At 41.4% G+C, this 20,809-nt stretch overlaps 1 protein-coding gene across 1 annotated transcript in view; it reads right to left on the bottom strand.

Annotated features, from left to right (window-relative positions):
• The window catches only part of LOC144463620 (uncharacterized), a 474,714-nt gene that overhangs the window by 110,876 nt on the left and 343,029 nt on the right, over positions 1–20,809 (bottom strand). The window contains exon 2 of the mRNA XM_078168396.1: positions 14,662–14,766. Within this exon, the coding sequence (XP_078024522.1) occupies positions 14,662–14,766 (105 nt within the window). The remainder of the gene's footprint in view (positions 1–14,661; positions 14,767–20,809) is intronic.

Below are 20,809 nucleotides of genomic sequence, written 5' to 3'. Positions count from 1 at the left end.
GCCGCGAGCGGCAATCTGCGGGTTCTAACCTGTTCCGCCCCAAACTAGCCACCGTGACCCTCACCACCCACCGTGACCCTCATCTGCTGTAGTGCAAGACGTTCCCCACTCTGTGCCTGAAAGCTCCAAGCAATACATACTCTTTCCAAGTCACACATTTCTTGAAATCGGGTTTTCAGCTAGCCTACATGCTAATAACATTTGTGGTATACTTTCACATAGAGACTCCATTTGAACATCAAAACATAAATTGAAATTTTACCTATTGATGCGTATTTCAAAGTTTCAATAGGTATTTTAATGTTTACCTTAAGTATACCTCAAAGCCACTTCTCTGTTTTCCCACTATCCTCTTGCTCCACCCTTCTTCACATATTTCAACAAGTCACAGTCTGCCAGCCTCTCCCTGTTCTCTACCAATCCGTCATTAGCTGTCAAATTTCTCTCTCTGCTGTCATCCAGCTGTCATTTCAGCAAAACTCCCAGCCCACCTCCACCCCTGCACCACCTCCATCAAGATACAGACCATCTTAATCTGGATCTTCAACCGATAAGTTCCCTCATCCGGTGACCTCAAGATTCCCTACCTTCCCCAGTGTCTAGGCCGGGGGGTGGGGGTAACTTCTTCAGTTGCAAGTTTCTCATCCACAGATCAATTTACTCAGCTGGTCTCCTCCCCATGGTCTAAGTGGCAAATTATCAAACCATTCTAAATATATTCATGTGACCTCAAAAGTCACATAACTATAGCAACATGTGCACATGCAGGCTTTTTTATTCAAACATGACATAATAGCTTCATTTGCATGAAGTGGTATTATGTGGTAGTGAGGGTCCGTGTACCTTTTGATAGTTTGATATTTTGTTTTCAAAATGAAACGGATTTACAGAAATATGGCCGTTTTCCCGTTATTCCGTTTTGAGACACAAAACGAAATAACGGAAGTGCTTCCGTTTTCCCGTTTTCTCTTTCAAAACCAAATTATGGAAAAACCAAATTGAAACGAGACCCAGATGCATTAGCTAGGTACAAATAGGATAGGCCCAGTACTCTATGTCATTGTTTTCTCTCTGCTCAATTCCTACAACATTGCTTTTTGTGTTTATCTTTCTTAACCCCACCTGAACAACCACTAGTCTATAAAAATGTTATGTAATGTTTTATGTTTCCAAATCAAATGAAATCAAAATGATAGTAGGCCTATTTACCATATTGTTCAACCAGGTGAAGTTCCAAAAACATAGGCTAATCTGTGGCATTTTACTAAATCTAAAATAGGCCTACATGTGCCGCCCTCTTCAAGGGTAAAAAATGTCCTGACATCATGTTTGTTTCACTTATGTTGTAGGATGGGAAGTCATCAAATATTAGCAAAACTCACAGAGTGAGAGAGACCTGCAATGTCTGTTTGTCAGTCTGTCAGACTGTCCTGGCCATAATAGTATTAAACTTAAAATCTGCACCATATCATTAATGATTAACAAGACTGAGTAACTACATTGGAGTTGGAACCCAGGATCAACTGTGTGAACATACAAGGAGTTATACATGTAAGCAGAAAGGAGAGTGGAGAGAAACATGATGTAAAGAGAAAGCTTGGGTAAATGACATGCAGTAATCATTTCGTCCATCGCTACTTACTTGGGTGACATGCATAAGATTTGTCTACTTCTCATGAGAATTGTGTCATATAACACACACGGCCTGCGTCTAGGACACAATGCAGCGGATAAGGCACGGCGACTTGTTGTTGACAAACTCCTTGAGGAAACTGACATTCTTTGTCTACAAGAAACTTTTCTTGCTAAACAGGACCTGGCCAAGCTTAACTCTGTTCATAGTAACTTCCATGGGGTGGGGGAGTCAACCACAGATTTGAGCTTGGGGTTGGTTCAAGGCAGAATACCTGGAGGTGTGGCCATTATGTGGCATAAAAAATATGACCCTCTGATCAGTGTGATTAGATTGAGAGTAGACTGGTGTGTTGCAATAAAAGTTTCTTATAATGGTAATGTTCTTATCATTTTGAATGTTTACACACCTTATGAATGTTCCAGTAACGAGGACCAATATCTTCAAAAGCTTGCTTTTATTGGCTCTTTTATTGAGGAAAATGAATGTACCCGTATTTATGTAATGGGTGATTTGAATGCAGATATCTCTGATAGGAAGTCTGTGTTTGGCCGATACCTAGTTGAATTTTGTCATGATAATAAGCTCTTGTTAACAAGTAAGATCCATTTGCCAACAGATAGCTATACATATGTCAGTGAGGCTTGGAATACAACATCCTGGCTAGATCATTGTGTAAGCACAGCTGATGCCCATGAATGTGTGGATAAAGTTGAGATTTTGTATGGGTTTGCAACAATGGACCACATGCCTGTCTCCATTATGCTCAATGTAGAAAACCTACCTACAATGACCACGGATGATAATCAGGTTAATCATGGTGGGAAAATTGAGTGGGCTAAACTCTCAGAGAACGACCTGCTACATTATCATGACTTGACTGAGAAGACCATAGGTAACACTGAAATTCCATATGATGCTATAATGTGTGATAATTTCAACTGTGGTATGCCAAATCAGAAAGAAGAGCTACAGTGCCCTCCAAAAGTATTGGAACAGTCAGTCCAATTCGTTTACTTTTGTTGTAGACTGAAAACATTTGGGTTTGACATCAAAAGATGAATATGAGACAAGAGATCAACATTTCAGCTTTTATTTCCAGGTATTTACATCTGGATCTGATACACAACTTAGAAGATAGCATTATTTGTAATGGAACACAAAATTTTTAGGTGAGCAAAAGTATTGGAACATATAAACTTTAAATAGATTAAAGTGAATGAGACTTAATATTTAGTTGCAAATCCTTTGCTTTCAATAACTGCATCAAGCCTGTGACCCACTGACATCACCAAACTTTTGCATTCTTCTTTTGTGATGCTTTTCTAGGCTTTCACCACAGCCTCTTTCAGTTGTTGTTTGTTTTGGGGGGTTACTCCCTTCAGTCTCCTCTTCAGCAGGTAAAATGCATGCTCTATTGGGTTTAAGTCTGGAGACTGACTTGGCCAGTCTAAAACCTTCCACTTCTTGCACCTGATGAACTCCTTTGTTGTTTTGGCAGTGTGTTTTGGGTCGTTATCTTGCTGCATGATGAAGGATCTCCCAATCAGTTTGGTTGCATCTTTCTTTAAATTAGCAGACAAAATGTTTCTGTAGACTTCTGAGTTCATTTTGCTGCTGCCATCATGTGTTACATCATCAATGAAGATGAAAGAGTCCATCCCAGAAGAAGCCATGCAAGCCCAAGCCATGACATTACCTCCACCGTGTTTCACAGATGAGCTTGTATGTTTGGGATCATGAGCAGATCCTTTCTTTCTCCAAACTTTCGCCTTACCATCACTTTGGAAAAAGTTAATCTTTTTCTCATCAGTCCATAAAACTTTTTCCCAGAATTTTTGAGGCTCATCTCTGTACCTTTTGGCAAATTCCAGCCTCCTATTCCTATTCTTCTTGCTAATGAGTGGTTTGCATCTTCTGGTGTAGCCTCTGTACTTTTGTTCATGAAGTCTTCTGCGAACAGTAGATTGTGATACCTTCACTCCTGCCCTCTGGAGGTTGTTGCTGATGTCACTAACAGTTGTTTTAGGGTCTTTCTTTACAGCTCTCACAATGTTTCTGTCATCAACTGCTGATGTTTTCCTTGGTGTACCTGTTCGACGTCTGTTGCTTAGTACACCAGTGGTGTTTTTCTTCTTCAGGACATTCCAAATGGTTGTACTGGCTATGGCCAATGTTTGTGCAATGGCTCTGATTGATTGTCCATCTTCTCTCAGATTCACAATTGCTTCTTTTTCACCCATAGACAGCTCTCTGGTTTTCATGTTGGTTCCACCTCTAAATGCAGTCTGCACAGGCAAAACCTATCGTACCCAATCTGAAACTGAGCTCAGACATCCAGTGCTATTTATTGTTTGAATAATCAATGTAATTGGGAGACACCTGGGCAACAAAACACACCTGTCAGTCACATGTTCCAATACTTTTGCTGTCATGAAAAATGGGTGGGTTCAAACAAAAGGTGCTATCTTCTAAGTTGTGTATCAGATCCAGATGTAAATACCTGGAAATAAAAGCTGAAACGTTGATCTCTTGTCCCATATTCATCTTTTGATGTCAAACCCAAATATTTTCAGTCTACAACAAAAATAAAGGAATTGGCCTCACTGTTCCAATACTTTTGGAGGGCACTGTATGTGTAATATATGACAGAATTGTGCAGGGTCTGAATGAGGCTAGTAAACCACTCATTCAGAGAAAAGCAAAGAAGGGCAGCTTCAGGCCAGGCTGGAATGAGTATGTGGATGAACTCCACCAGCAAGCCAGAGAAGCTTTTAAAAACTGGGTTATCGCTGGTAAATCAAGGCATGGACCTGAGAGTGAAATTAAAAAGAAAGCTGTTGCTAGGTTCAAATATGCAATTGGGAAATTGGCTTTAAACAAATCCTGTGGCCTTCATCTGATCTCTGCAGAGCATTTGAAATTTTCATGAATGAAATTTTCATTTTCAAGAATGAATGAATGAATGAGTGAATGAATGAACTAGAAAATTTCACATGAAATTTTGAGTGTGCCTGATGCTCACTGCCAACTAGTATCCCCATAGCAATATGCTAATTATTAATAGCAGTAAATGTATCACTGTGTGTCTGTGTGTGTGTGCATGCCTGAATGTGTGTATGTTCACGTGCTGTCGTGCGTTTGTGTATGTGTGAGTCTGTTTGTCTGTCTGTGTGTATGTCCACTTACAGATAGAAAAAACAGCTTAACTTAACAGCTAAAAAAGACTGCAGTCTAAAATGTCCAAGATGGACACAGAAAGACAGAGACAGACAGACCCAGACAGGCAGACTGACACATATGTAATTACCTCTGTATGATGAGGCTTTAACTGCAAAGAAGTCAGGTTGCTGAAATATTCAAATTTGACTGTGCTGTGACACACAGACGATTGGCCGAACGGCTGGAGTTGATTCAGCCAATCACCAGTTGGCAATGGCACAGTCAAATTTAAATACACCAAGAAAAGGCAGAAACTGAGCCAAAAGTTCCTCTCAAACTCCAACTGTTTAATGAAAAACCGTAAGTGCTACAGCTACAAAAAGCACACCGTGAGCGAGAGGACAGGATGCGGATCACAAAGGTGTAAATTTTATTTCTGTGGTGTGAAAAATGAGGCCAGAGCCATGATGGACATAAGTGGAATGGTCTGCTTTCTTCCAGAAATTTGGGCTCTCACTTAACATGGGAGTGAATGGGGCAGTTGGTTGGACTTGTTGTCCTTTTAGACCACCTGCAGCCAAAACCCTAAATCCATTTTCTTCAGCGGTCGCACCTCTGCGACCGGAACGGCTTTTCCTACAATTTGGTGTACAATTTGTGTATGTAGAGTGAACGATGTGGCCGCACCAGCGAGTTTAAGAGAAAATTTCTTGATGATTTCAGAGGTGCTGTGCACTCTAGCGATGACATCACCCACTCTAACTCTCAACATTCCACGCAATACACACCCATTATAAATTCTGAGAAGGGCTGAAAATTTCATGATTTTTAAACAGCTGGTGTAGAAAAACTAAAAGAGATATGGAAAATATGAATCAGTCACTGAAAGTCAATGGCAATGTCAACATTTCAGAGTTGGAATGGAGTTTCTACGTGAATGTATGAGTTCGTGAAGTGTGGGTGAAGATGAGTGAGTTTGAAGGATTTTCTCATTGACTTCCATTATAACCAAGTTTCAGAAAACGCTGAATATTTTGGAAAGTTTGAATGGGATTGAAAAGTTGAATCATATGTAAAAAGTCAAGGAACTGCTGAATATTTTCCAGTTTGAATGGAGTTTCTAGCTGAAAGTATGAATCGGTAGTTACCGTTTGAAATTTTGTGATTTTTGATGATTCTGTAATTCATTTTCAATGGGAAAACGGTTTGGGAAAAAAACGGGAATATCTGGGAATGGCGGTGGCGCCCCCTATGTGCCAATCTCAAAATCTTTTTTTGGGTGTCATCTTGGTCTCCTTCTGATGATATTTACCCAGTTTTCTGATGATCGGAAAAACGGTTCACATTTTACAGCCGATATTAGCTAAGCCCAGCCCTTTCCAAGGACACTTTGCTTGACGGCAGCCGTGTTTTTCGTCCGATCTTGCTCATTTATAATAGAAATGAGTGTCTCGGTCCCCCGATGCCTCATACCAAGTTTGGTGTTGATAGCACAAATATTTCAAAAGCTTATTCATTTTACTGTTTTTAACATTATTAAAATTAGCAAAACTTCTGTAAGGGCGGCATTCATGGTGCAAGAGGCTTTTTTGTAGAGGACTATCAGGAGGATGTGTGTGTAAAATTTCAAGTCAATAGCACTTGTGGTGCGGCGGGCAGAGCCTTTCAAGCTTTACACTCTATGTTATAGCGCCCCCATAAGGCCGATTGGGACCAAATTTTTTGAGCAGTATTTGGATGTCATTTATAGTCCATGTACCACGTTTCATGTCCCTAGGTCCTTCCAGCTGGTCATAAATTAATAAAACGCAAATTATGACGGTTAATGACGAATAGGCCACGCCCACTTTCACCTATCAACATGGCACTCAAGATATTAGTTAATAGCCACCCCTAGAGCATGCATACCAAATTTGGTGAAATTCCATCCAATGGTCTTTGAGATACAGATGTGTGGCATTTATAGCGCCTTCTATAGGCTGAGCTCAAAATGCTTTGGCAGGCAGCTTCCAAGTCTCATTGTGGACCTACCCACCAAGTTTGGTGATGATAGGTCAAAGGGTGTGGGAGTTATGGCCAATCAATTCTAAGCTCCGCCCACAGCAAAGATTCATTGGTCCGTGGCGGCCATGTTTTTTGACCAATCTGGCTCATTTATAATAGAAATGTGTCTTGTCATCCCCCAAAGCCGTGTACCAAATTTGGTGTTGATGGAGTCAAAATTGTAAAAGTTTTTGTCACTTTACTGTTTTTCAAATTATGCAAATTAGCAAAAAATCTAGTCAGGCGGAGCTTATTGGTCCCAGAGGCTTTTTTGTAGAGCACATTGAGCTGGACCTGTGTGTCAAATTTCAAGTCAATCAGACTGGTGTGAGGGGCGTGGCCTCCCAAAAAAGTCATTTTTAAGCCTTAATTACAGTGCCACCATGTGGCCGACTGGGCTCATATTTTAATAAAAGTTGATGCACATCATTTCCAATCATTGGGCCAAGTTTCAGGTTTCTGGCTCATTCCAGCTCACGGGAATTTGAGCTCAAGCGGCAGACAACAAAAAATAATAATAATAATAATAATAAACCGGTAGAATTTTAGAAGGGTTCTACCCCTTCGGGGTTAGAACCCTAATAATAATAAACCGGTACAATCTTAGAAGGGCTCTACCCCTTCGGGGTTAGAACCCTAATAATAATAATAATAAACCGGTACAATCTTAGAAGGGTTCTATCCCTTCGGGGTTAGAACCCTAATAATAAACCGGTACAATCTTAGAAGGGTTCTACCCCTTCGGGGTTAGAACCCTAATAATAATAATAATAATAATAATAATAATAATAAACCGGTACAATCTTGGTACAATCCTAACAATAATAATAAACCGGTACAATCTTAGAAGGGTTCTACCCCTTCGGGGTTAGAACCCTAATAATAATAATAATAATAATAATAAATATAGCCGCGAGCGGCAATCTGCGGGTTCTAACCTGTTCCGCCCCAAACCAGCCACCGTGACCCTCACCACCCACCGTGACCCTCATCTGCCGTAGTGCAAGACGTTCCCCACTCTGTGCCTGAAAGCTCCAAGCAATACATACTCTTTCCAAGTCAGCATGTTCTCAGGATGATCTGTAGCCAATTTGAAGTCTATCGGATGTTCAAATGGAGTCTCTATGTGAAAGAATACCACAAATGTTATTAGCATGTAGGCTAGCTGAAAACCTATATTTGTTATATGATTATAATCTGTAATAAATAATTAGCTGCATATAAAGAAATAAGAATGCAATTAGAAACTGACCACTTGGTTCTCTGGTGTGGAAGAGCAGAGCACAGTGTGGGTCAGCTATAGCAACACATTGTCACTTGGACCTTGTCACATATCGACATTTGGTCGTGGACTTTCCACATCAAGATATGACATGCAAGGTACCCTGGGTGCCAGGGGCGATTGCGGTGAGACAACAAGGGAGGCTGAACTTTCCCTAAAATTTCATATAAGAAATGGTCAAATATGCACTATTGAATTTACATTAAAATAAGAATTTACATTGCAATAAACGTGCACTAGGATTCGTTTAACATCATGACTATGATGTTTAAACAACAGCTGTTTATCACCAGTTTTCAAACGTGACCTCCCTGTCATACATTCGAGTAGGGTAAAGCTGCTGACGTGGAGGCTGCAGTTTCAGGACCGCAGTTTTAGGACCCTTCAATTTTCGTCCCAGCGCCACCCACGGTTAGAAGGACTAGAGAGGATGACATGAGGAGAAGTGAGTACCTATGGTTAGAAGGAGTAGAGAGGACAAGACGCCATAACAAGAGAGGACAAGACGACGGAACGTGAGTTACCGTGGGGTGGCTTCATTATGCATTAACGTTAAGTAAATCGATAAATTTACCCATCGTAAAGTCCGCTGAGTATGATACTTTTACGATAGTTTGCTGCAACGGCGTTAGCTTGTTAGCATGCTAGCTTACATGGATGCCAACGTGTGTTTTTGAAAGCCAGTGGGTCTATTCTGTTACTTAGAGAAATATCACAATTTGGTTTAATTATATAGGTTTTTGCAGACACATTAACCCCATACTGACAGTGTTTTACTAGGATATACTTTGATTGAGGACGTTTTCGCAATACTGTAGTGCCCCTCGGTACAGAAGCTACTACAATCTGCTGGTTTGTGAAATAGTTTTAAAGGGTTAATTTTGGATTTGACTAACTATGTTGTCTCTTTTATAGGGTGCATATTTCAATTCAGAGTGGGCAAACACTGACAAATATTGAAAGATGTAGCACATACTGCAATAAATTTCATTGTCCGTTCTGCAGCACAAGTGTTTATCAACCAACAAAACTGAGCAAAGTACAGGCACATCTTGACAGCCACTTCAGTCGTGCAGTTGTCCATGAAGGTAAGATTTGGAAATGTCTCTCAGAAAATGCTAATAAAGTTGTATAATAAACCTTGTGTCTGTCTATGCATTGATACCAGATATGCACAATACTGATATTTTTCTACCAGTACAGATAAGAGTTAACTGCCTGCCTCCGATAGCAACACTGGTGACCGAAAACTTAACTATGTATTTTAAAAAAGAAGTTCATGTAACTCATAGTCTGCTGTAGGTTAGCTGTTGATAGTGGACGATAATAGTTTAAGGAGTAGCCCTCATTACAAGCAGTCAGAATGTGACAAGAGAATTAATTTGAGCAATAAATTTAAATTAGTCCCTCTCTGATTTCTATTGAATAACAAACTTAATTCAGACTGTGGGAATTTTCTGTTCGGCCCTAACTTCATTATCACTGCATCAACTGCCAGTCAATGCTTGTGAGAAAAGCAGATTTTGTTAAACACCTGGCAATATGCAAAAAGAGACAGCTGGCTATTCCATCGCCTGGTACCCCTGTGGCAGCTCCATCACCCACACCCTCACCTTCCACCCCGTGCCAGCTCTATCACCCTCACCATCACCTTCCACCCCTGTGCCAGCTCCATCACCCTCACCATCACCTTCCACCCCTGTGCCAGCTCCATCACCCTCACCCTCACCTTCCACCCCTTTGCCAGCTCCATCACCCTCACCTTCCACCCCTGTGCCAGCTCCATCACCCTCACCATCACCTTCCATCCCTGTGCCAACTCCATCACCCTCACCCTCACCTTCCACCCCTGTGCCAGCTCCATCACCCTCACCCTCACCTTCCACCCCTGTGCCAGCTCCATCACCCTCATCTTCCACCCCTGTGGCAGGGACCATGCCAGCCATTAGAGTTGGACAGATGCAAAGAGTTCGTGTGACATCAGTGCAGCAGAAAAAATGTCCTGTATGTCAAGCCATTATGAACAATTTTTTTTTAAAAAGGCACATGAAAGCAAACAAAAGGACATAATGGAAATCTCACATTTGGAGAGTATTTGTATAGATCCTCAAAATGGAATCTATAATGTCCAAAAATCTTTTCATGGTGCCAGCACTCCTCTGCATGTTCAGACCAAAATGTGGGGTGAAAATCAACATGTATGTTGTGAGTCAGCAGAGTGCCATCCTCTGAGATGCTTCTCCAAGAGACCCTCGATGAGATGGTGAAACGCAAATGGTTTGGTGAAGATAAGACAAAGATCTGCCTCAATCGGCAAAACCAAGCCAAAAGTAAACAGATTCCCCTTTCAGTGTTGGTCAAAATTGGAAACCCTCACTGCAAATACATATCTGTTTACAAACCCACCATCTCCTACTACAGTCGACTGGGAAGAGTCATGGTGTCCTACAGCACAAAAAATAATTCATGGCACTGCAAGGACCAAAGATCATGCCCTCACACCTACATAGCCAAATGGCATTTATTTCAGACGCAACCCGAATTCTTTAGGAAAGTCCAGAGCATTGAGGAGGTGGATTTCCCAAGTACAGCAACATCACCAGGGAAACAAGACTGCAAAGATGAGGTTGATGTAGGTGGTGGCATGCTGTATCCTCCAAGGGATGTCCAAAAATTGAAAAAGATGGTCGAATACATTCTACATTACAAAAAGATACCTGCTGTCCTACCTGACAATTTACGGCTTCCATCAACCGAAAAACAATATCCAAGGCATCTCACTCCAGTAGAGATGACGTGCCAGCTTTGCCCAGGCCATGTTCCCCTGAGTGACCCACTTCTCATCACAAATAAGGCCAAAATCATCACAAACACGGGCATCATTCATGGTAGGCAAATTTTGCCAACTTATGGGTATTTGCTCTGCTTTGAATAATCACTGAATTTATCATAAGCAACACTGACTCATGAATGTTTGTTTTTTTTTTTGTTTTTTTTTTTAATTTCCAGATGTCTGTACCTACTGTAAACACTGCTATCAGTGTGGAACTTTTTACTGTTATCAAGAGCGGAAAGATGGTCTACACAACTTTAACGACAGAACACTCCTCGATCTCCCTTTATGTCTGTCGATAAGGAACATGCTACAGGTACTTTCTAATCTTAACTAAATTAAAAGGTTGAAATTAATACTTTCATCAGATAAAATGCATAGCTCAATTTTTACAGTACATTTGTTTCTTTTTTTTCCTCCCCTAGGTCCATACAGCTGTGAGCAGAGTGGTAGAGTATTTGGAACTGTCATTAGGGTTGAAGTTCCCCTCTCCTGACATTGTTCTACATGGATATCTCCACTTTGAAGCACTGACAGAACACCAATACCAGATCTCTTGTGCTCTCTTCTGCGTGGTGATTATCCACCATTTTTTTATCATGGACATCCATAAGAAGGGAGCCTTCCACTTGTCAGGTGAGACAGTTTTTTTCTTAGATTAATGATTTTGATAAATCCTGACTTGATTATTCTCAGAATTTACTTTTTGTGTTGTTTTTACTTTGTGTCTGTAGTAAGTGATGTTGCACAACCTCCTGAGGGCTTCAATGGAGAGATGGATGTAGAACATTTCTGGGAGGAGATTTCAATGGAAAGGATTGCCCGAGGACTTGTAACAAGTAATGGAAAGATATAAGCCATTGGCTGGCTAACATGCTCGACATTTTTTTGTGATTGCAAAACTTTGTGGCCAATGATTTCCTGATTTGATGATTATTTTTTATGTGTGACATAAAAATAATAGTTAGCATGTTAGCCGTTAGCCTAGATACAGCCGGGGCGCATAGTAGCATCAGACCTGTTAAAAGTAAGTGAACGGGCATACTTAAAGTGCAAATTTAGTCCACTAAACTGATTTTGCAGAGTTTGATGGCTGCCCTTATTTATTTGAGCCAGAATACACTGACGAAGAGCTTCGTGAAATTGAAGAACAGAGGAGGAGAGAGAGAGAGGCGCAACAGGTAGAGGACGAGAGAGGAGGAATGGCTGCTGCAAGGCTACGTAGGTCTGGAGGTTGGTGGTGTACCTGTGAATGCTGTGCCCCAGTGCCCACAGAAGAGGAATGCCTCTGTTGCAAGGAATGGGACCGGTTGCAGCCTTATTTTCAAGGTCTGGATGTGACCGAGGACGAGACACCTCCACCTGGAGTAGTATCAAGCTGGGCTTTATCTAGAGCTCGCCATATTTCGGCCACGCTTTAGAAAGCAGAGCTAAATGTAAACAAACATGGCACCACACCGGTAAGGTAAGACAACACATTTACATGTCATTTTCTATATGTTCTCTGACATTTATCCTAACGATATGAGGCGGTCTTTGAGGAAAAAAAGCTTGCTTAGTGGACTAACTTTGCACTTGAAGTATGCCCGTTCACTTACGTTTTAACAGGTCTGATGCTACTATGCGCCCCGGCTGTATCTAGGCTAACGACTAACTTTTATTTTTATGTCACTAGTCACTTGAAACAAATTTAGGACGATAGGTGACAGGTTGAAATAAACCGAAATTTCCCTTAAAGAAGTATTCATATCACTGATTCTCACATTATAAAAATAGCATAGCAAAGAAACCACCACAGTGGCCTTAATTGTCCAAGAGGTTCTTTTGTAGAGCACACTGAGTTGTAGGTGTGTGTTAAACTTAAATTCAGTCAGACTCATGGTGCGAGGGGCATGGCTTGTCAAAATTTTCACTTTCTCAGCTGTTAATCATAGCGCTACCATCAGGCCGATCGGGATTATCTTGATTTAAAGCATTAGGACACCATTTTAATTTATGGTGCCATGTTTAATATATCTAGCTTGTTCCAGCTGGATATGTGTGCCAGATTTCGAGTCAGTCAGACCTTTTGTATGAGGGGTGTAAGCTTCCACAATTGTGTTTTTGAGTGTTATTTACAGCACCACCACATGGCAAGTAAGAGCCATATTTCTTGGGAAGCATTTGCACATCATTTCCATTTATTGGAATTAAGTTTCATGTGTCTGGTTCATTTCAGCTCACAACAATTTCAGCTGCAACATAAGACAACAAATAGTAATGGTAAACCAGCACAAAGTTAGTGGGGTTCTGCCCTTTCATGGCCTTGAACAAGTGTCAAGAACCACTCTAATTTGATACTGCGCTGGCAATACCTTATACACGCCCCACTACCCGCACATGAGATACACACACACACATTCTAATGATACTACTAATTACTGTAAGACCTACCTAAACAGCTGTCAGTATTCACATTTTTCTGCAGGAAATGCATTTTCTAGTCTCTTGCCGTTCCCTTTTTCTGCTGCTGACACATTTAATCTTATAACTGCCAAATTTAAAAGCCCAATAATCTGTCTCTGAAGCTGCTTCACTGTACAGTGGCGTATTGCGTCACAGTGTGATTTTACCTGAAGCAGTGTGTCACTTCCTTTGTGCCCCTCAGGGGTTTAACATAATTGCATTCACTATCCATTATCCAATCTACACACCTACCTCCTATTGTAAATTCCAGCCTGACCTAAACGTCATGCTGAACACAGCTCCCTGGGCAATTGTAATTGATGTGCGCTTCTTCTTCATGTTCTTTGGCAAATACTTGCAAATAGAGTGGGACAGCTCAAGACCTCACTGTAATCACAAGTCTTTAGCACTCATTCTTTATACTCTCTTCATCTCTGCAGCTAATTAGAATCAATAAACATCGTGAACAAACACCACTCATTAGGGCTTTCACCACCTCCCTCTTCCCCTGGCAAAATGTATAGAGCGAGATCTACAGTGGGTACGGCATCGAGAATAAAAACCCCTTTGAAATTGCTATGAAGCCTTTGAAGCCTGTGTCCCACTGCTCAATGCTCTCAGGGTTTTCATCTCTCCTCATATGCTAAGGAACTCTCAGGGCCTCACTGAGCAGATGTAATGAACTCCAAGGAAAAGCACCCACAGAAAGGACATGGACAGCCAGGCAGGGCATCACTGTACTGTATGAGCTGCAAGATGCTTTATACAAACACCATGCTTGCAATAATCTACACAGTTGTAGCAGTGCAGCAAGGCTTGTCACTCCTTTTAGATATCCTTCAACTCTTTCACCACTCATTAAGTCATCCTAAAAGATAGAGGGAATTTGCAGGAAGAGATATGTCATCACAGGGGTCTATTCTGCCAGCTCTATCCCAGAAAGTAGTCAATTCCCCTACTCTGCTTCTACTTAATTTCTGTGGCTGTAATGAGAGTTGTTCATTTTCTATGTGAGTGGATTTAGAGGCTGAGGAGGCCACCTACCAGCTTGTACACAGTAGACGGTGGAAGTTTTTATGAGGAAAAGGAAGACTGACAAACAAAGAAACACTCAACAGCAGCATGGGGAATGGCAGGGTCAGAATTTAGATGATTTATCAGACTGATAAACAGACTGATACTGTAAACTAGCATCAAGGAGACAGTTAGGACAGTTGTGGTCTGACGAAGAAAAGGTGACTTCAATAAAAACCTTTCAATTACCCAAAAGATGCAGATTTCCATTTGCGACAGGGGTAACTTCTACATGGAGGGGCAATAAGGCTTCGAGGGATCTCTGAGACATCTACGGGAAATGAGGCATGTCGCCTGCAACATAAAAACAAAGAGAAGCACATTAAAGCAGTTCATAATGCACATTTCATTAAGTTCAAGACATTAGAGTTGTATGTTTTCATTCAAAACCAGACAGCAAGTGAGGCACAGACGATGGCGTGCTGCTGTTGTATAGCAGAGAGGGGGTCTGTCAGCACGCTAACTCCCACTGAGCTGAATGTTGCACTGGCAGAAAGAGAGATTACTCTTGTCCACTGCCCACAGCATTTTAATGCCTTCAAATCAGGGCCGGGAACTCTCATATATGCATTATCACAATAGGCTGAATCAGCACATAGAGCTCAGTGCGAGGTAGGGAGCAGAGGGGGGAGGGGGAGGAGATGAATCAGAATGTATCAGGCTGAGTGTATTGTGATATGACAACAAAGGCTATGGAGAACGATGTGAACGGGGAGAAAGCACAAGACAAGAGGAGGCAGATGAGAATAACTCTTTGTTATCTAAATTATTAGCATAGTGCTCTTCCCAGTTCAAATCTTTCCACTACAGAAACTGGCAACAACATGTCACAAATTCACAGGTAAATTACAGTATTACAGAGGAACATCAGGTAAGTGCCGATATTTTACAGTGGAGACAATAGCTGTGTTTCCATTGCAGTTTTTCGCAAAATAAAAGCGATATTTCTAAAATTTCGACAAAGTACATTTGCTACTTGTAGGTGTTTCCATTAAAGGGTGTTTTGCGTCATGAGCCGTAATTCTCGTAAAGTCTCGTCCCGCGAGACTCCACTTTGAGGAAGATGGACGCTTTGCGTTTCCATGGTTTTGGAGCTGTGATTACAATTGCAGCCACTGCTGTTGCTGTGATTGTCAATAGAAGACGAAGGCAGCGGGTGATCGCTCAAAGGCAAAATCCTTACGTATGGCAGCGGCCACGAATAAGGGATTTTTGGGAGAGAATTGTGAACGAGGAATTCACAGACGAATTGTGGATTCAGAATTTCAGGATGACCCGGGATACGTTTAATGAGCTCTGCGATCAGATTGAACCTCTTGTGGCACTAGACGTGTCATGCCCCCGGGAAGCTGTTCCGACTCGGAAGCGAGTGGCTATTGCACTTTATAAATTGGCAACCTGCTCTGAGTACAGGGTAATAGGCGAAACTTTTGGTGTTAGCAAAAATACCGTGCACAGATGTGTGTATGGGGTTTGCGAAGCCATATGCAGCAAGCTGATGAAGACAAAAATCAGTTTGCCAGACGCGGACGAGGCCCTGGCGATTGCACAGCGCAATTACGAGGCACATAAAATACCCCAGATCTATGGTGCTATCGACGGGTCTCACATACCTGTTCGTGCCCCAAGTGATGGCTATCGCGATTATGTGAACAGGAAGGGTTGGACATCAGTTGTCCTGCAGGCTGTAGTCGATGATCGATTAATGATCAGGGACATCTGTGTGGGAACCCCTGGATGTGCTCATGATGCTGCTGTGTTTGCCACATCACATCTGTTTAGGTAAAACTAAAAATCTCACCTGGTATATTTGTCTAATTTGTAGTCAAATATCTCATGCTTAATAAGTCAAAATCATCTGACTTGTAACATTTCAGTGAGGTATAGAGTATTTTTTGCTTGTAATATGTAAAAGAAAAAAGGCAATGGAACAAATGAAAATATGCATAATTATCTTGTTAAAATAATCACTTGCTCCAGTGGCAGCTTTTTAAACCTTGGTGTGCTTTTTGCTTGTAATGTGAAAAGTTACTTCAGTTATTTTGGCCTATATTGAGTGTGATTGAGTTCAAGTGTCCCACACAACTAACGTATTTGTGCCGTTGTCAGATATCCAGCTAAACACCCCCAAGCAGTGAAGGATGTAGAAGGAGTCCAAGCGCCACTACTCCTCGCTGGTGACCCTGCATACCCATTACTACCCTGGATCATGAAGGGCTTCTCTGGTCCCAATTTGACAGCCACACAAGAGACTTTCAATGAACACTTAAGTGCCATCCGTGTGAAAGTTGAGCATGCCTTTGGACACCTGAAGGCAAGATGGCATGTCCTGTCTAAGCAGTCTGATATAGACTACAACTTCATGCCGGTGGTGGTGGCCACGTGTTGTGTTCTCCACAATATATGTGAGGAGAAAAGACAGCAGCTACCACCTCCTGCAGTGCCCCTTGGTCAACAGCCCCAGGGACATCATCAGGACCAACCAGACCCAGGAGCACTTCTGATCAGAGAAGCTCTTGCCCAACATTTGGTCACAGCTCAGTAGTTTCCCCACACAAGCAAACAATCTAAAATGACTCTGATCAGAAGCAAAGTTAAGTTTGGCTTTACCCTACTTGCATGAGTGTACATAGTTATTACAGCAACACAAGGAAACATAGCAATGGTTTACTTCAAGTTTAATGTGTGTTTCACACAACTTTGTTTAACACAAAATGTGTCATATAAAAGTGCACTTTCTGAGAAAAAAACAAACAAATATGGCTCCATGTATGAGCAGCCATTAGCAGCCATTATTACACAAAATGACTACAGCAACATTTGCAACTTATTTTTAATCTTTAAACAATATTTTTGCTTTGTTGCCTGCTTAGAAAAATAGCCCAATGTATAGGCTGCTGCAACACAAAATAAAACATCGTCTGTGCTATATTAAAGTGCCTTTTCAAAGACAACATGTATGGCTAGATCTTTAAACTGCCATTACACGAATAACAAGAAATGAACACTTTGCAAACAGTTTAAACTTTTTTAAAAAAAAATCTGAAATCTGTGGTTGTTTCATACAACTTCTTTGCACAATATTTTGCTTTGTTGCCTGCTTAAATAGCCCAATGTATAGGCTGCTGTAACACAAAACTTTTAACACAAAATAAAACATTGTGTTATATAAACGTACCTTTTCAAAGTAAAGAGGTATGGCTCCATCCTTAAGCTGCCATTACACAAAAAAACAATACTTTTGCAACAGTTTCAGCATAATGTGACCTTAAAAGACAATCTCAATAAACATTCTTAAACTTAGTGCAATTAACTGCCAACCTGCAGAGAAATAATATTAGTGACGAACATGGCAACATATGTTGGTTTGTTTGCATATGACCTACAAACTATGGTATGTTTTGTAAGAGTGGGAATGGTTGGGGGAAGGAGGCTGCTGCTGGTAGTGATGGTAGGAAGTAGGAGGAGGCTGATATGATGTAGTTGGTTGGTTGTGATGCATGAAAGACTGCTGCTCTTGGAGGTAGGGATTGTGTGCTGGAGGTGGTTGCTGGGGGATAGGGAGCCGAGCTCCAGACATCACTTCTAGAGCACGAGCATGGCGCTCTGCTGCCTCTGTAGCCCTCTCAAAACAGTGCACCGCTTGTTTCAGCACATCAGAAATCGTGGTTAGGGCGGCCTGATCTTGTTTTGCTTGCTCCCTTATCATGCTCATGTGCACAGATGAAGTTAAGGCTCTACGCTTCTTTGGACGTCTCCATGCCTCTTGAGGTGTAGGTGGGGGTTGAGCTTGAGATGACTTTTCCTCTTCTGGCACATCAGGTGTCTCATCAGAGGCGTGGGGCGACATGGGCAAGACATCAAATGAGTATAGTAACAAGAAGAAGGTATAATATATATTATGATAATAAATATATATATACATATATATACATACAGTACAGGCCAAAAGTTTGGACACACCTTCTCATTCAATGCGTTTTCTTTATTTTCATGACTATTTACATTGTAGATTCTCACTGGAGGCATCAAAACTATGAATGAACACATGTGGAGTTATGTACTTAACAAAAAAAGGTCAAATAACTGAAAACATGTTTTATATTCTAGTTTCTTCAAAATAGCCACCCTTTGCTCTGATTACTGCTTTGCACACTCTTGGCATTCTCTCGATGAGCTTCAAGAGGTAGTCACCTGAAATGGTTTCCACTTCACAGGTGTGCCTTATCAGGGTTAATTAGTGGAATTTCTTGCTTTATCAATGGGGTTGGGACCATCAGTTGTGTTGTGCAGAAGTCAGGTTAATACACAGCCGACAGCCCTATTGGACAACTGTTAAAATTCATATTATGGCAAGAACCAATCAGCTAACTAAAGAAAAACGAGTGGCCATCATTACTTTAAGAAATGAAGGTCAGTCAGTCCGGAAAATTGCAAAAACTTTAAATGTGTCCCCAAATGGAGTCGCAAAAACCATCAAGCGCTACAACGAAACTGGCACACATGAGGACCGACCCAGGAAAGGAAGACCAAGAGTCACCTCTGCTTCTGAGGATAAGTTCATCCGAGTCACCAGCCTCAGAAATCGCAAGTTAACAGCAGCTCAGATCAGAGACCAGACGAATGCCACACAGAGTTCTAGCAGCAGACCCATCTCTAGAACAACTGTTAAGAGGAAACTGCGCGAATCACGCCTTCATGGTCAAATAGCTGCTAGGAAACCACTGCTAAGGAGAGGCAACAAGCAGAAGAGATTTGTTTGGGCCAAGAAACACAAGGAATGGACATTAGACCAGTGGAAATCTGTGCTTTGGTCTGATGAGTCCAAATTTGAGATCTTTGGTTCCAACCGCCGTGTCTTTGTGAGACGCAGAAAAGGTGAACGGATGGATTCCACATGCCTGGTTCCCACTGTGAAGCATGGAGGAGGAGGTGTGATGGTGTGGGGGTGTTTTGCTGGTGACACTGTTGGGGATTTATTCAAAATTGAAGGCACACTGAACCAGCATGGCTACCACAGCATCCTGCAGCGACATGCCATCCCATCTGGTTTGCGTTTAGTTGGACGATCATTTATTTTTCAACAGGACAATGACCCCAAACACACCTCCAGGCTGTGTAAGGGCTATTTGACCAAGAAGGAGAGTGATGGAGTGCTGCGGCAGATGACCTGGCCTCCACAGTCACCGGACCTGAACCCAATCAAGATGGTTTGGGGTGAGCTGGACCGCAGAGTGAAGGCAAAGGGGCCAACAAGTGCTAAACACCTCTGGGAACTCCTTCAAGACTGTTGGAAAACCATTTCAGGTGACTACCTCTTGAAGCTCATGGAGAGAATGCCAAGAGTGTGCAAAGCAGTAATCAGAGCAAAGGGTGGCTATTTTGAAGAAACTAGAATATAAAACATGTTTTCAGTTATTTCACCTTTTATTGTTAAGTACATAACTCCACATGTGTTCATTCATAGTTTTGATGCCTTCAGTGAGAATCTACAATGTAAATAGTCATGAAAATAAAGAAAACGCATTGAATGAGAAGGTGTGTCCAAACTTTTGGCCTGTACTGTATATATATACACACACACACACACACACACACACACACACACACACAGTACTGAACAAAAGTCAAAAGACACCAAGGGTTTTTATATAAATTGTCTTGTTGTTTATTCAATATTTTCCTGCATTAGTGTCAGTAGACTACTCTTGGTAAATGTTGTGATATTTCAAAACTTTTCATTTAATTATTTTTGAAAGCATCTTCATTTAATCAATTTTCACAATTAGAGGTACCTGAAACTTTTGCACAGACAAACAGAAAGACAGACAAATGCACTGCAAATTGTTCTGTGTCTACCAACATGTAAACAAGTAGGTACAACGGTAAGCACCCACATTTAGTTTTAGTCTGATTTCATTTCTGATCCAACACTAATTTCACCACCCAGCCAAACAATATTATGTGACTTTAGAAGACAGCAAATTCTTGACTTACCCTCCGAATCCGTGGAAGTCTCCGGAATCAGTTCCCCGTCGTCTGCCTCAGCATCTAACGTTAATCATACATAATGAATGCGTAAGTTATTTTATAGCGCTAACATTACATCATCATCCAAATAAGGCCAACAACCGATGGTAACGTTAACTAGATTGTGATGAGGTTTCCCTATTATTATGAAATAAAAACACAAGTTAATATTCTACGTGGTTATAGGGATAACATAACCACAAGTAACGTAGACATAGTGTTAGCATGCATGTTTACGTTAGCACGTTTGCTAACTTCGTCAGGCCATATAAAAGCAAAACAATTGAGACGTACCGATGCTATTGAT

This window comes from Epinephelus lanceolatus, chromosome 1 (assembly GCF_041903045.1).
Source record: "Epinephelus lanceolatus isolate andai-2023 chromosome 1, ASM4190304v1, whole genome shotgun sequence".
NCBI lineage: Eukaryota > Metazoa > Chordata > Actinopteri > Perciformes > Serranidae > Epinephelus > Epinephelus lanceolatus.
This window is presented reverse-complemented; position numbering and strand designations above follow the sequence as displayed.